The sequence below is a fragment of the Schistocerca americana genome, chromosome 11 (assembly GCF_021461395.2).
Source record: "Schistocerca americana isolate TAMUIC-IGC-003095 chromosome 11, iqSchAmer2.1, whole genome shotgun sequence".
Lineage (NCBI taxonomy): Eukaryota > Metazoa > Arthropoda > Insecta > Orthoptera > Acrididae > Schistocerca > Schistocerca americana.
The window spans coordinates 38,381,037-38,395,357 of NC_060129.1; the positions used below are offsets into that span (position 1 = coordinate 38,381,037).

At 42.7% G+C, this 14,321-nt stretch overlaps 2 protein-coding genes across 4 annotated transcripts in view; one reads left to right on the plus strand and one right to left on the minus strand.

The window, feature by feature from the left end:
- The window catches only part of LOC124554054 (neprilysin-2-like), a 245,614-nt gene that overhangs the window by 100,766 nt on the left and 130,527 nt on the right, over nucleotides 1-14,321 (plus strand). For all 3 annotated transcript variants that reach the window (XM_047128089.1, XM_047128091.1, XM_047128090.1), the window contains 3 exons: nucleotides 3,370-3,503; nucleotides 9,973-10,053; nucleotides 12,365-12,613. In XM_047128089.1, coding sequence (XP_046984045.1) covers nucleotides 3,370-3,503; nucleotides 9,973-10,053; nucleotides 12,365-12,613 — 464 coding nt within the window. The remainder of the gene's footprint in view (nucleotides 1-3,369; nucleotides 3,504-9,972; nucleotides 10,054-12,364; nucleotides 12,614-14,321) is intronic.
- Nucleotides 12,830-14,321, minus strand: part of LOC124554056 (zinc finger protein 729-like) — a 294,084-nt gene continuing 292,592 nt past the window's right edge. The window contains exon 8 of the mRNA XM_047128095.1: nucleotides 12,830-12,920. Within this exon, the coding sequence (XP_046984051.1) occupies nucleotides 12,862-12,920 (59 nt within the window). The 3' untranslated portion in view covers nucleotides 12,830-12,861. The remainder of the gene's footprint in view (nucleotides 12,921-14,321) is intronic.

Sequence of the window (14,321 nt, forward strand, 5' to 3'; positions counted from 1 at the left end):
CAACATTGACGTACTTCTGTATGATTCTTTATTTCTCTTGTAATACTGTTCTCCTCCTATTCTCGTTATTACCTTTTTCACACTTTCTGTGCTATTGTAATCATCTACTGTTTTCACTTGTTCTTCACCCCTGAATACATTAAGCTTCTGCTCTTTTGCCGATCTTTACCACAAGGACTGCTATTCGCTTTTGGAACATTTGCCCCACGTATTACATATCTGAATGTTTTACTTTGATTGGACCATTTAGTTCTTTGCACACTTGACAGGTCAGGTGCAGCATTTAGTTTTCCAAATCATTCCTCTGTTAATGGATAAGATACCGTGGAACATGGAGAAAACTTTGGCATGCAATTAAAAACAAAAGGCATGTAAAGCACAGTCAATGAATTGTGTTACCTCATGACAGTGCACGCCTCTATTCTGCTGGTCTCATTTACGAAATTATTCAACAGTTCTGGTGGGAGCAGCTGGATCACCTTCTTCACTGGCAGTATCTTTCTATGAGGAAGGGATAGAAAAGTTAGTTTCCCGCTATGATAGATGTCTGAAGAAATGTGGCAGCTATGTAGAAAAATAGTTTAAGAAAAGCTCTTTCTTCTCAAAATAAATTTTGGTTGGAAAAAGTCTTTTTATGAGTTTTCTTCCAAATCATTTTCCAGGCATACCTCATACTATCCTTATGGTCCTGCTGAATTGATTCGAATTTGTCTTCTGAAACTCCTTTAACATTTATGACAAATTATTCTTCCTGGTCTTGTGGATGATGACTTGGAGGGCTTCCAAAGTGTGTTACAGGAGTTGGAGTGTGACAGTGACGATAAAGTGTGGTAGGAACAACAATCAGTTTATTTATCTATAGCCTTGGTTACAATGGAGTAGAAATTACGATCATGAGTTATCTGATTCCCAGCATGACAGGTAAGGCAAAGGCAGATGAAGACATTGGGATGAAATACGGGACTGCAGTGTGAATAGTGATTATGGAAAAGACAGAAACAACTGGAATGGTAGACATTTTGGTAACTACATACGTAGCAGAGGTAATAACAGAGACGTTTATAGGTATGACAGAGATTCAGGATTGCAGATTATGGAGGTGCAATCAGTTGATCCAAGGAACAATGCGTGTACACAGAGCCCACCGACATATGACTGACAATTTCAGTCAGCAGCTGATTGTATACTGAAAATATAATGGATACTAGCTATGAACAATTGAGTGTGTGGAATTTTGAAGATGTTGCATTTGCTTGGAGAGAGACAGGAAAATGTAAATTCTTTGGTGAGTCCAGTGTTTAAAGTAGATGTTAATGGACTTATTTTTTCGTCTGTTCTTGATATGTATGGCTCTGGATTTGTGTTCAGTGAGGTGCATTTTAGAAGTGTGAAAGTGTAGCTTCATGGCTTACAGTGGACTAAGGTGAAGCGGGCTATCTTTGGAAGCAGTTTTGAAGCTGAGACACAGGTGTGTATCGAATTTTTGTCTCAGGGTGAGAGATTTTCTGTGAATTTTCTAATTGTGCTGAAGCTGGCAATTGATGTTATTTTAAGAGCTGATTATTTTTGTGCATGCAACAAGCAGAAATGGACGTGATTGGTGGTGAAGTGTTACTGAACTATAATGGGTGTTTCATTCGCCATTTGCACTGGGGGACGTATACAAGCAGACACAGCAGTGCATAGAAGAGCTGTGTGTTGCAGTCAGGCAGCATGTTGGTGTCTGTTGGTTGTGGCCGCATGATGTGTGGAGAAACTTGAAGTTATCACAAGAGGAAACTGTGACCACACTTCGTTCACATTGCATAAAACTGAAATTCCATGTGAACATTAGACAATTATTTGCCTCGTCCATTCTGGTTTAGCAAATTGTAATGTGCTGCCCATATTCAAAAACCACATGGTGGGTGGAACACTAAACTTCCCAATTTTAGGCGAGCTACATTAATTTGCATTAGCCGAACCGATAGAATTTATATAATTGTAAACATAATTCTGATTCTAAATTATGATAGAAGCTGAAGAAAGGAGACATTTCTACTGAAATATTAGCACTACGTTAGTGTGATGCAAAGGAGACTAGAATATATGAGTTCCTTCTTGAAACCTCAGTTAAATGATTTCAGTAGCCAGTTCCAAATGATCTCACAGTCTCAGGCAAGAGGTTCTTTCAGCTATAGGGAGCTGGAAACGTGGACATGTGAGATGCCAACTACACGTAACTCATTTACGACTATTTTCAGATTACCTACCTCAGTCGTTTACAGGTCCTTGTTATGTAGAGGACAATAAGTATTAAGATAAAAATGAGCAGATTGAAATGATGCCTACTCACCTACCAAACCACATACCTAAAAGATCCTCTGGGTTCCAAATCTTGTAAGATAACCCAACTTAACAGCATTCCCATTCCAAAAATCAAAAAAAGTATCCTGAATACGAGAGCAAAGCCTTGCGGCTCCATAGTCATCGCAACTACCTTACTACCTTATTAAGTCAACTTGGTGGGAGCTAAGAATAGCTAAACAAGCCAAGGCAGTTGAACAGCAAGCACGCTAAGGTACTCATGGCCAGAGACGGATCAGCAGAAGTACTTTCAAGACAAGTCCATAAAAAAGCGTCCAAGTTTCTGGAAAAATACAAAAAATTCGAACACTGGAAATGAAAACAACATGTCCTCTGGGACATCTGAACTCAATCCTCTCCCACTTGTATCTTCCTCCAAAGAAAATGGTTATCGTACGTTTTTGGACAGGAAATTTTCGTAGGAACCTAAGGGTTAAATTTCGGTCATGTGCGTTAAGTGCTCGCTGTCAAACTATGTGGACTGTGATGGAGCTGAAAAGGACGTACACATCTGCATTTTTTGTCGCTAAACGACTCAGTGCTCATATGCAATTTCTATACCTTTTCTTAATACATTCTGTATCATTTTTAAAACTAAACGCTGTAATTGTTATACCACATACTGTGAAACTAGATTACATTTCCTGTCCTTTAATACATATTTCTGATTTTGTTTAGTGTTAATTTGCTCATTTTTTGCAAACGTTCTAAGGTTCTTGAAAATAATTTTCATAGTAAATTTTAATTATATTTTCTATGGGATAAATGTAAATGGTGCGTAACATAGTAAAGTTAGTATTACACACTTTAAAAAAAATTATTAATATCTTTATGTCATAAACAAAATGGGGTTCCAGTTTTGGGCAATTCCCTCAAAACAGTTTAGTCTTTACTGTTACAACCCTACACGTGACCAAAACATCCAAGAAGGATATTCCACAGCCATCTTCCATTTCGGTGGTAAACTAAGGCAGGCGGTCGTGTTGCGCCACGGTGCTGACTGAGTTCCTCTGCCTGTTGCAGGGGGCCCACGTGCTGCCGCGACTGCACCCCCATGGAGCGCAGGCTGACGCTGGTGGCTGCGACCACGCTGCTGGCAGCCATCGCTCTCGCCGTCTCGCTGGGCGTCCTCTTTGCCAAGTGGCAGCACCAGCCCAGTATGGCCACAAAACTAAAACAAACCTAGATAAACCTCTGCGTGTGCCTTAGCTGCTGCTGCTGCTGCTGCTGGTGGTGGTCTTAACACAGGAGTACGATAGCGAATTCTCTGTCACGACATCCTCTGGCTAGAGTTATGAGGACCCATTCCCCACTTTGGTTCTCATATCTGTTGTCCAGAACTTCACAATCTATAAATCTTCTGGCAAATACCCTTAAACTGTATAAGAACCATAAAAAATTTCATTAAAATATCACATCTCCATACACGTATTGTCAATTTGGAAAAATCAAACCTCTGATACCACCAACTTACTTTAACTTTTGAAGTCATCAAAACAGCATAAATGATTCACCGGGAAAAATTTAGTATGTATAAAAAATATGCCATAACTAAAAATCTACACCTAAATGCAGGTACAGCTGCAGATGTAGATGAAGTACCCTAATTCGAAATGAAGTCGAACTGAATAAGGCATGCCGAAGAAATAAGAGCAGAAAATGAGTTACAAAAAGTAGCAGAGGAGTTTCGCTACTATGACCATAAAATAACTGATAATAGCCAAAGTAGAGAGTAGAGAGGATGTAAAATATAGACAGGCTATAGCTAGAAAAGCGCTTTTAGAAAAAGATATATTTGTTAACAAGTGACACAAATTTAAATGTGAGGAAATATTTTAGGAATGTATTTATCGGGATATTACCAATATATGGAAGAGAAATGTGGTGATAAAGAGATCACTCAGAAAGATACGATGCTGTGAAAGAATGTCGAAAATTAGTTAGGTAAATCGAGTAGCTAATTAGAAGGTATTGAATTGAAATGGGGGGAAAGAAATTAATGGCATGACATGACTGGAAGAAGGGAAAAGTTGGTTGTCACCAAAGAATATACAGTCTGGTAATGGTGAGAAATGTAGGAGTTAAAATGAGGAGACTCTCGGGATGAGATATCGTGCAAAGTTGCACTGAACAACTCTTCAGACTGCAAACCACAACAGCATCACACAATCAAATTTGTTGCATGTGCAAAGTCACTGCGAAACTGGGTCTTTCAAACTTAACCCTGACAGGAGGCTCCCCTACAACTCTTCTACACCACAACCAACATCCTAGAAAAAATGCCACTAACAAGGTGGCACAGTTGTTAACACAATGGTCTCGCATTCGGTAGGATGGCAGTTGAAGTCCAGCCATCCTGGTTTATGTTTTCCGTCATGTACCTAAATCGCTCCAAGTAAATGCCACGTTGGTTCCTTTGAACGAACATGACTGTTGTTGTTTCCGCTCTTTGAAACAATCCTACCTTGAGCACTATCTGTAATCACCATGGTGTCAGTGGTATGATGAACTTTAATCTTCCTTCGTTTTCAGAAAAACTATAGTAGAAAACTATCAAACTCTTGTGTGATCTTTCTTAATAATTACCACAGCAAAGATCGCATAATGGGGCTATCGAACATATACAAAAAAGAGTCGCAAAAACGGTCACGGGTATCTTTAATCAAAGTAAGACAGACAATGACATGTTGAATCACCTTTACTGCAGACACTCGAAGATCGACGCCAACTACCCAACAAAAGTGCACTGACAGTGGCCAGAACCAGCTTTATTTATCATACACATAGGGAGCCCAAAGAAAAGATTAGACTAATGAAGCACACACAGCGTGCACAGAGGTGTTTATCAGTAATTCTTCCCACTGCACAGAGGCCGAGCACAGGCACTTGTGTGTGAAGTCAGGTCAGCTGTTGGAAATCTGTGGTGCACCTTCTATGCTAATAAAATATTATTAGAGTTCCCAGTTTTTACAAGTAGTTGTTTCTCTGCGCTAGCCTCGGCTACCCCTCATTCAGCTCCGTCGTGGATTCTAACTGACGTCTGTCCAGTTAGCGAAGTGGTTGCTCGCTCAGGAGAAGGTATTAGAGAGCCTGGCGCCACGGCAGGTTGCTGGCGAATAGGGAAAGTCGTCGCCCAGCGTGAAGTGATCTTGCTTCGGCTGCTGAAGTATTCTCCATCACACTCTGAATTCTACGATGATTCTTGATGACCAATCCGCGATGTACCCCCGTCAGTAGTCGTGTGATCGGTTGATCCCCTCCCTAACACCTGGTACGTTTGAACAGCCTTAGATGCCTCTGTGTTGAAGAGGCATGTGGACCCAAAGAGGACCTGTGGTGTGGTGTTGTGAGGAGACAGCCAGTTTCTCCATCAGTAGACGGAAGGTGGCGGGCAGCCAGAGGTTCACCAGCTGGACACCATCGTCTCAAGTGCATTGTCGGCTAATTCATAGACTGTGCTGTAGTTTATAGGACACAGATCCACTACAGTACCATAATCATGGAATCACGACCTAGCGAATATGCTCGTCTTACTGCATTTAGTTTTCTTTCGCAGTCTTCTTTCCTGCTGTATGCGTATTCCCACTGAGCATATGGTGTGGTAACATGTTGACTACCTAACCCATTTGGGACATACTGGCGTACTTCCTGATTCCGCCTCTGCCTGTGGTATGACTTAATTTTCCTGTGGTAATTTTTATGAGTTGTAATAAAAATTTTTAATTTCCTACCCCTGTGCTGTAACACCAGGCTCTGCATGTGTATGCAAGAGCAAGAAACGCTATTGGAAGGACCCTCCTCCAGGAACTTCCCTTTGCTTTACAGAGTGTGGATGATGGCACATGTGGACAACGTCATTGACCAGAATGTCATTGCATCATGGGTTAAAGCCGACTAGTCGCTTTAGTGGCTAACATGTGGAACTACTATTTGGAAAAATTAGGGTCAGAATCCGCATCTGGCAATATAATTCAAATACTCTGCAAATTCTCAATGACCAGTTTTCCTTAAAAATTTCGAGTCCATTTATCTACTCCATTCTCCTACCATCGACAGATGCTTTGTTTGCTATATGGGAGGGCGTCTCTGAGGCAGAACATTGAGAGTAAAAGATTATCCCTAACCTATGAAAGTTCTAATTTGGCTGTACGTCATCATACTTGTTTAACACATTTGCTTCCTGTGCTTCTTAGATTTACTACAATCACTAACTCTTTACATAATCGGTTCAATAGATTTTCTGATTCTGTATAGAATCAGTTCAGTTTTTACTCATCTGGAAAGCTCTGAGCACAACTACTGCAAAATGGTCACCTTTTCTTGCTGACACTTCTTCATGAATGAAAACCCTGTTAGAAGCTGGGAAGGTTGTGCGGTTATGAATATGCGCAATAATTTGCTACACTGTCTGCATCTGTCTCCACGTAGGCGTCTGAAAAGACGTGCAACAACTTGCAGCTACTGCATCAACACATTTTTCCTACAGCTACACCACAAAGTCTGTCTGAATTGACTGCACACTGACAAACAAATATTCAAGCACCTATATGACTGCATGCAACCGACACGTTAACAACACACAGCAGTATTCCTTCTGTGTCTGCTTTGTGTACTTCTGATGCACTGACTGACTTACAGTTGGATGCTAGTGTTTGCAATAGTGCCTCTCTTTGCTGCTGTGAAATTAGTGTGCGTACTAGGAGGAGTTTGCACTAATGCATGTCTGGTATTGTGAAATGGATATGCACCAACAACGGATTTGCTGATTTGTTTGTAGTTGGCTGATAATCCCTGTGTCCGGAAATATTTGCAACATTGTCTCTTCATTTACTATTAAAAACAGTCTTGATCATGATTTATTTATCAAGGTGACCGGTTTTGACCACTACTGTGGTCATCTTCAGTACTACAAGTTGTATACAAACCTTTAATTAGAGGGCTACATACATTAAAGAAAATACATAAAGTTATAAAGCTATAAAACGATGATTTACCATTGAGTAGGAACCTCTTTCTGTTGGAGAATCACTACTGGAGAAACCAGTGCACGTCTTACTATATATAATGGAGGCTCCGCCCACTTCTGACGGCATGATGTCATTACTAACCAATGAGTTATGAGTCGAATAACAATTTAAAATTTCTTAGTTAAAAGAACATTGTCAGTAATTAAAAATAAATACACACAAAACTTAGCTTATTAAACAGCTATTGTCAATTAAGAAGCGTTAAAAATATTTAAATATGTAGGATAAATGAATTTCGGTTTGGCAGTACATGGGTTGCCCTCTCAATGCCTGTTAGTGAACTATTTGGAACCACTGAATGCCATGGTGAAGTTGGACGCCGTTCCAAAGATGAGGCAGCAGGTTTCTTTCCACTGAAGTTGTTGTGAAGTCGAACTTCATAGACAATGTTTCATATATATGGACAACTACTTCGTATCGTATTTGTGCAGCATGTAGTATACATGTCAGCTCAAGATTATTACAGCCCACTCATTGAAAATCGTTTCAATAAAGACATATTGCTGCTCAATAATACATCGTCTGACGTGATAGTCTTCGCCATTCCACTTTCGCAACAACTTCGTTAGAAAGAAGCCTGCTGCCACATCTTTGCACTGGCGTTTATCCTCACCATGGCAACCACTAGTTCGCCTATCGACTTTACAACAACTTCAGGGGAAAGAAGCTTGCTGCCTCATCTTTGGAACGGCGTCCAACTTCACCATGGCAACCAGTGGTTCCAAATAGTTCACTAACAGGCCTTGAGAGGGCAACCCATGTACTGCCAAACCGAAGTTCATTTATCCTACATATTCAAATATTTTTAACGCTTCTTAGTTGACAATAGCTGTTTAGTAAGTTAAGTTTTGTGTGTATTTATTTTTAATTCTTGACAATGTTCTTTTAACTAAGAAATTTTAAATTGTTATTCGACTTATAAGTCATTGGTTAGTAATGACATCATGCCGTCAGAAGTAGGCGGAGCCTCCATTATATATAGTAAGACGTGCACTGGTTTCTCCAGTAGTGATTCTGCAACAGAAAGAGGTTCCTACTCAATGGTAATTCATCGTTTTATAACTTTATGTATTTTCTTTAATGTATGTAGCCCTCTAATTAAAGGTTTGTATACAACTTGTAGGTCTGAAGATGACCACAGTAGTGGTCAAAATCGGTCACCTTGATAAATAAATTGTGATCAAGACTGTTTTTAATAGTAAATATTTGTAAGACATTGATCACTGCCACTCCCGTACTGTATTCATAAGTAATTGTCTCTTCATGCTGCTGTGAAATGAATATGCACTGTGAACAGAATTGCTGGGTTACAAGCTATCAACTACAATCACTGTGTGCACAAATGTTTGCAATTGTGCTTCAGTGTGGTGCTGTGGAATGGCTATTCACTGACACTGGAATTTCTGGCTGCGATCCCTGTGTTACCAATGGTTTGCAATATTGGCTCTCTGTGCTGTTTGACAGAGACGTTGCTGCCTTATTTACAATTTACTGTATCGCTGTGTTACCAAGGTTTCATTGCACTCTCTGCTATTATGGAATGAGGATGCACTGACAGGTGAATTCCTGAGATGAAGCCGTTATGAGCAGCTGCCATGTTAGTACCTGTGTAAAATCCCATACCACCACATTTCTGTGAACTGGAAACTGAGCTAAGCTATGAATCGCATGCTGGTTCAGATTCTCTTCCTCCCCTCTACAATTAGGTTTTCTACAGTTTCACAGAATCGTTCAAGCTCAATACCAGGATGCCTCTTGAGAAAGGGCGTGGCTGACCTCCTTCCCCATGGCTCCCAAATTCAAGCTTCATCTCCAATCTATACCTGATTAGACTGGGAGGGTCGTTGCACTTTAAATTACACCATACACACATTCCTGGATGCTTAATGGATGGAACTGCTTCTAGTGATTGTTCAGCAATCGTGTAACCATACAACAACGGGTTTTCATCGTATTTATATGCAATAAATTACATCTGTTAATGTTCAGTGTCAAGTGCCAATCTCTGCTCCAACCATCGATCCTCTGCAGGCCTTCCTCAGTTGCTTTCCAATTTTAGACAGCTAAAATTTCTCTATGTGCAGTCTCATCATCTGCAGAGAGCACCATGGACTCTCCAACGGTATTCAATAGGTTATTTACATGTAGTGTGAACAATAATGGTCCCAAAGCACTCCCTTTCAGTATGCCCAAAGCTACTTTCACATCTGAAGATATCTCCATTAAGAATAAAACACCGTGTTCCATTTGCTTGGAGCTCCTCAATGTCATCCCAAAATTGTTCTTTACACCACAATTCGATTCTCCAGTAAAACCTAACCTTGCTTCCTACTTATGGACTGAGCCTGTGTGTGATTACATGGCACTTCCACGTTTGCAGTCCCTTGCAGCTGTTGCATCTGCCTGCTTCTGAGAGCTGACGTTACAGTCGTGTGGTCGGACCAGAGACTGTCAGGAGCCTGTGCATCGCTGCCTGTACCCAGCCTGTGGTTTGCAGCTTGCGGCATTAAGCTTTGCTAACGCTTGCACTAGCTAGCCTGTTGTCGTTAGTAGCTGCTGATGGCACTTGGGTTTCAGTACAGAAGGAACATGTTTCCAGGAGCCAGTCAGGTGCCAGTATCCGAATCCACCAATCAGAGCCAGGAGGACCTCTGCCTGACACAGGGATGCATCCAAGCAGGTTAGTACTTGTGCTCTCTTCAGCATCTACCTACAGATGTAAATGTGCCCAGAAAAAAACAGGAAAGTACCTGGCGACAAAAGTGACCTCATCACATAGTAGATGCAACGTTTGTGAGGAGAAAGAGCATGTGAGAGTGACATTGTGACAGAAAGAAGGGAAATTTCTTGTGTGTGTGTGTGCAGGGGGTGGGGGGGTGGGATGCGCGGGGGTGACAGACAGAGGCAGAGAAAGCTTGTGTTTGTGTGAAGGACAGGTAGTTTTTTGTGTGTGTGTGTGTGTGTGTGTGTGTGTGTGTGTGTGTGTGTGTGTGTGTGTGTGTGTGTCTGTGTGACAGACACAGAAAGACAGCATTACATCACAAAACTACAGGGTTATTACAAATGATTGAAGCGATTTCACAGCTCTACAATAACTTTATTATTTGAGATATTTTCACAATGCTTTTTACACACATACAAAAACTCAAAAAGTTTCTTTTAGGCATTCACAAATGTTCGATATGTGCCCCTTTAGTGATTTGGCAGACATCAAGCCGATAATCAAGTTCCTCCCACACTCGGCGCAGCATGTCCCCATCAATGAGTTCGAAAGCATCGTTGATGCGAGCTCGCAGTTCTGGCACGTTTCTTGGTAGAGGAGGTTTAAACACTGAATCTTTCACATAACCCCACAGAAAGAAATCGCATGGGGTTAAGTCGGGAGAGCGTGGAGGCCATGCCATGAATTGCTGATCATGATCTCCACCACGACCGATCCACCGGTTTTCCAATGCCCTGTTTAAGAAATGCCGAACATCATGATGGAAGTGCGGTGGAGCACCATCCTATGGTACGTTTAGCTCCATGCTTGCTTTATTCGTCGACTTCTGCGGGCTACGCTTGAAACTTGCCCACACGCGTTCAACCGTTTCTTCGCTCACTGCAGGCCGACCCGTTGATTTCCCCTTACAGAGGCATCCAGAAGCTTTAAACTGCGCATACCATGGCTGAATGGAGTTAGCAGTTGGTGGATCTTTGTTGAACTTCGTCCTGAAGTGTCGTTGCACTGTTATGACTGACTGATGTGAGTGCATTTCAAGCACGACATACGCTTTCTCGGCCCCTGTCGCCATTTTGTCTCACTGCGCTCTCGAGCGCTCTGGCGGCAGAAACCTGAAGTGCGGCTTCAGCCGAACAAAACTTTATGAGTTTTTCTACATATCTGTAGTGTGTCGTGACCATATGTCAATGAATGGAGCTACAGTGAATTTATGAAATCGCTTCAATCATTTGTAATAGCCCTGTATATACAGAATTACAAGTGCGTGTTGGAAGCAATGCTTTGAATTTCTCATGTGAAAACCCTAAAAGGCAAACGTTATTAGCATTCAGCCCCTTTATTCTTCACTGCTACATATTTATCTCTCAGCATAGTCACCCTCCCGATGAACACATCTCTCCCAATGAGAGACCAGTCTGTTGATTCTGTCACTGTAGAATGTTTGATTTTGTTGACAGAGCCACAACCTCACGTCTGCTTGCATCACTTCGTAACTATCAAAATAAAGTCCTAGGACATTCCCTTTACATTTTGAAAGCAGATGGTAAATCTGATTGAGCCAAGACAGGATTGTATGGGGAACGACCAATGACAGTGGGCCCAAGGTGTCGCAGTGCTCGTATGTGGTCTGACACTCACTATCTGAAGGAGAGGGTGCTGCACGTGTGGACGACCTGAAGGAGAGAGCGTTGCACGTGTGAACGAGCTGCTAGAATTCGGAAATCGATTGCTGCGCCCTGTTTCTCACGCACCTGCGTAGTTATATCACACACCGCCATGTTGCACGCTACGGCTTGGAGACCTCTAGCGACAGAGGGCTTCAAATATGCAGACATGAAGGACAGAGATGTAGAATGTCAGTAACGTTTGTTTAATTTAAAAAGCTTTAACGGTTTTCATGTAAGAAATTCTGAGGCATTACTTTTCATCACTCCCTCGCACATGCCACAGAAACTTTTTTGGTGTGTGTCCAAGCAATCTCCACAGACAAAGGCAACTGTCAAATGATAATCTTCCATGAACAGGACTAGCAGTGAAAAATAAGGCCTTACCTGTGGTTACGATATAGACATATAAAGTACCAGTGAGTATTTTGATACAATGTAGAACAGGCATAAAGACACTTCACTAATTATTAAATAGTGTAATATTTACATGTGGTATGTTTCCCCTCAGGGAAATGGCCATCTTTAGAACTATTACTGCTCCAGTCAGGAGTTCTGCCTGCAAGGTCAGTGAGTGATTTCTGGTGTGGTGTTTGCCCGGACAGCGTCTGAGGTGCTGAGCAAACTGGACCCGTCGGCGGACCCCTGTGATGACTTCTACCAGTACGCGTGTGGCAACTATGTGCGCACCACCAACATACCGGATGACAAGTCGTCGGTGGACACCATCTCAGCTCTCACCGACCACCTGCTGGAGAAGCTGCGCAACGCCATAGAAGAGGAGCTGACCGAAGCTGTCGTCCCACGGAGCCTGCAGCTGGCGCGCGACTTCTACAGGGCCTGCATGAACAAGCGTGAGTACTCGTGCTCCAGACTCTGGCAGGAGACACCTGCTACCTGAGCGAGAGCGCTGTGGGTCAGCAACCTGCGCTTGCTGCTGCAGTGTTTCCATTTCGCGTGTGAGTACGGCTACTTGCCTGTAACACCATGATCAGCGAACACTGCGTAGCGGATCTGTCAGTCTGATGTGGTCCAAGTTACCTTCCACTGCTGTTCTTCAAATACAGTCGCCTGTCTGTTTTGTTCTAGCGGTCTGGCTACTCTATACCACGGCCAAGTGTAAAGTTATTCTTCTCGACTTCTTCTCCTGGCTGGGTGATCCTGTAAGAGAGCGTCTCGCTATTTCCAGCTACTAAATGATGAACAGGTCTTCAACGACAATCTGCTGTATTGCTTCAACTATTTATATCAGTTGTGAAGACAGATCCAATAAATAACTCAGAGTTTCAAACACATCATGCAGCATACAAATACACCGAATTCAACTTGTGATCTAAGATTTACATTCTTTATTTGTCTTGAGTGTTTATATTGCAGTATGTCTGTCTACTCTAAGGTGTTCATGACAACTTCAAGTGACGTCACCAAGGCATAAACGTGCACCTCCAGCAGGTGCTAGCGCGCCTTGCCCTGCTGTGTTACGCCACTGCAGGGGCCGCATCTGCATGGACTGCACATCGGGATAGATGCACAGTGAGTTTTTGCCAGTCCATAAATTGTTGATAAAAGACACGTCCATTCTCCGCCAGCGTGAGCGTCTGCAGTGGAACATTGGTCATTCTCACTAATAACCCACGTTACACTACACTACTCTCCTACGAGGGTGACCTTTTAGGTTTGAACATGAGCTAGCACTGGTCTCCCAGCCCCTCGCGGAAGTTACTTACCACCAGACTGCAAGTTGTGTACGTTCCGCAAGTAGTACTTGCTACTCAGGTATGGCGGTCGTCTTTCAAGGTTACAAGTCTGAATGAGTGTGAGCACTCGTCCCCAGACCCTACAGAATGCTATCTAATGCTAGCCTCGAGCACTGTTATGTCTCCCACATACAGTGTTACTCAAAAGAATGGCAAATTTTCGAATGTGTTGCGGCAGTGCTGCAAGGTAGGTGGCCGCCGAATGACGCATACATTGATCAGCCAGAACATTATGACCATAGTACAGCTGTGTCTTAACACACAGTGCACCGAACGCTCCTAACAATGGGCCTCTGCAGCCGAAGACCTGTGCATGTACCAGTGGTAACACCACGACATCGGCAACTAAGACTCAAATGGGCGCGTCACCATCAGCACTGGACGTTGGCGCAGTGGCAGAGCACTGTACGGTCTGATGAGTTCACATACGTTCTTTATCATGCCGATGGGATGGGACGATTCCGTCGTCTTCCAGGCCAACAGCTCCTTGACACCCGTACTTCGTGATGGAGAGAATCTGGCAGCGTCCTCATCATGCTTCTGTAGCATTCATGTGGGCATCCATGTGTCCAGTGGAGCTCTGGTAAGGCACCAAGTACACTGGTTGCAGCCCATGTACATCCCTTTATGACAATCATGTTTCCCGACAACAATGGCATTTTTCAACAAGACAATGCGCCACGTCACAAAGCAAGATGTGTATTGGAGTGGTTTAGGGAACACGGTTACGAGATCCAGTTGATGTGCTGGTCTCCAACTCGCCAGCTATGAACTCCATTGAACACATGTGGGAAGTGACTGAACG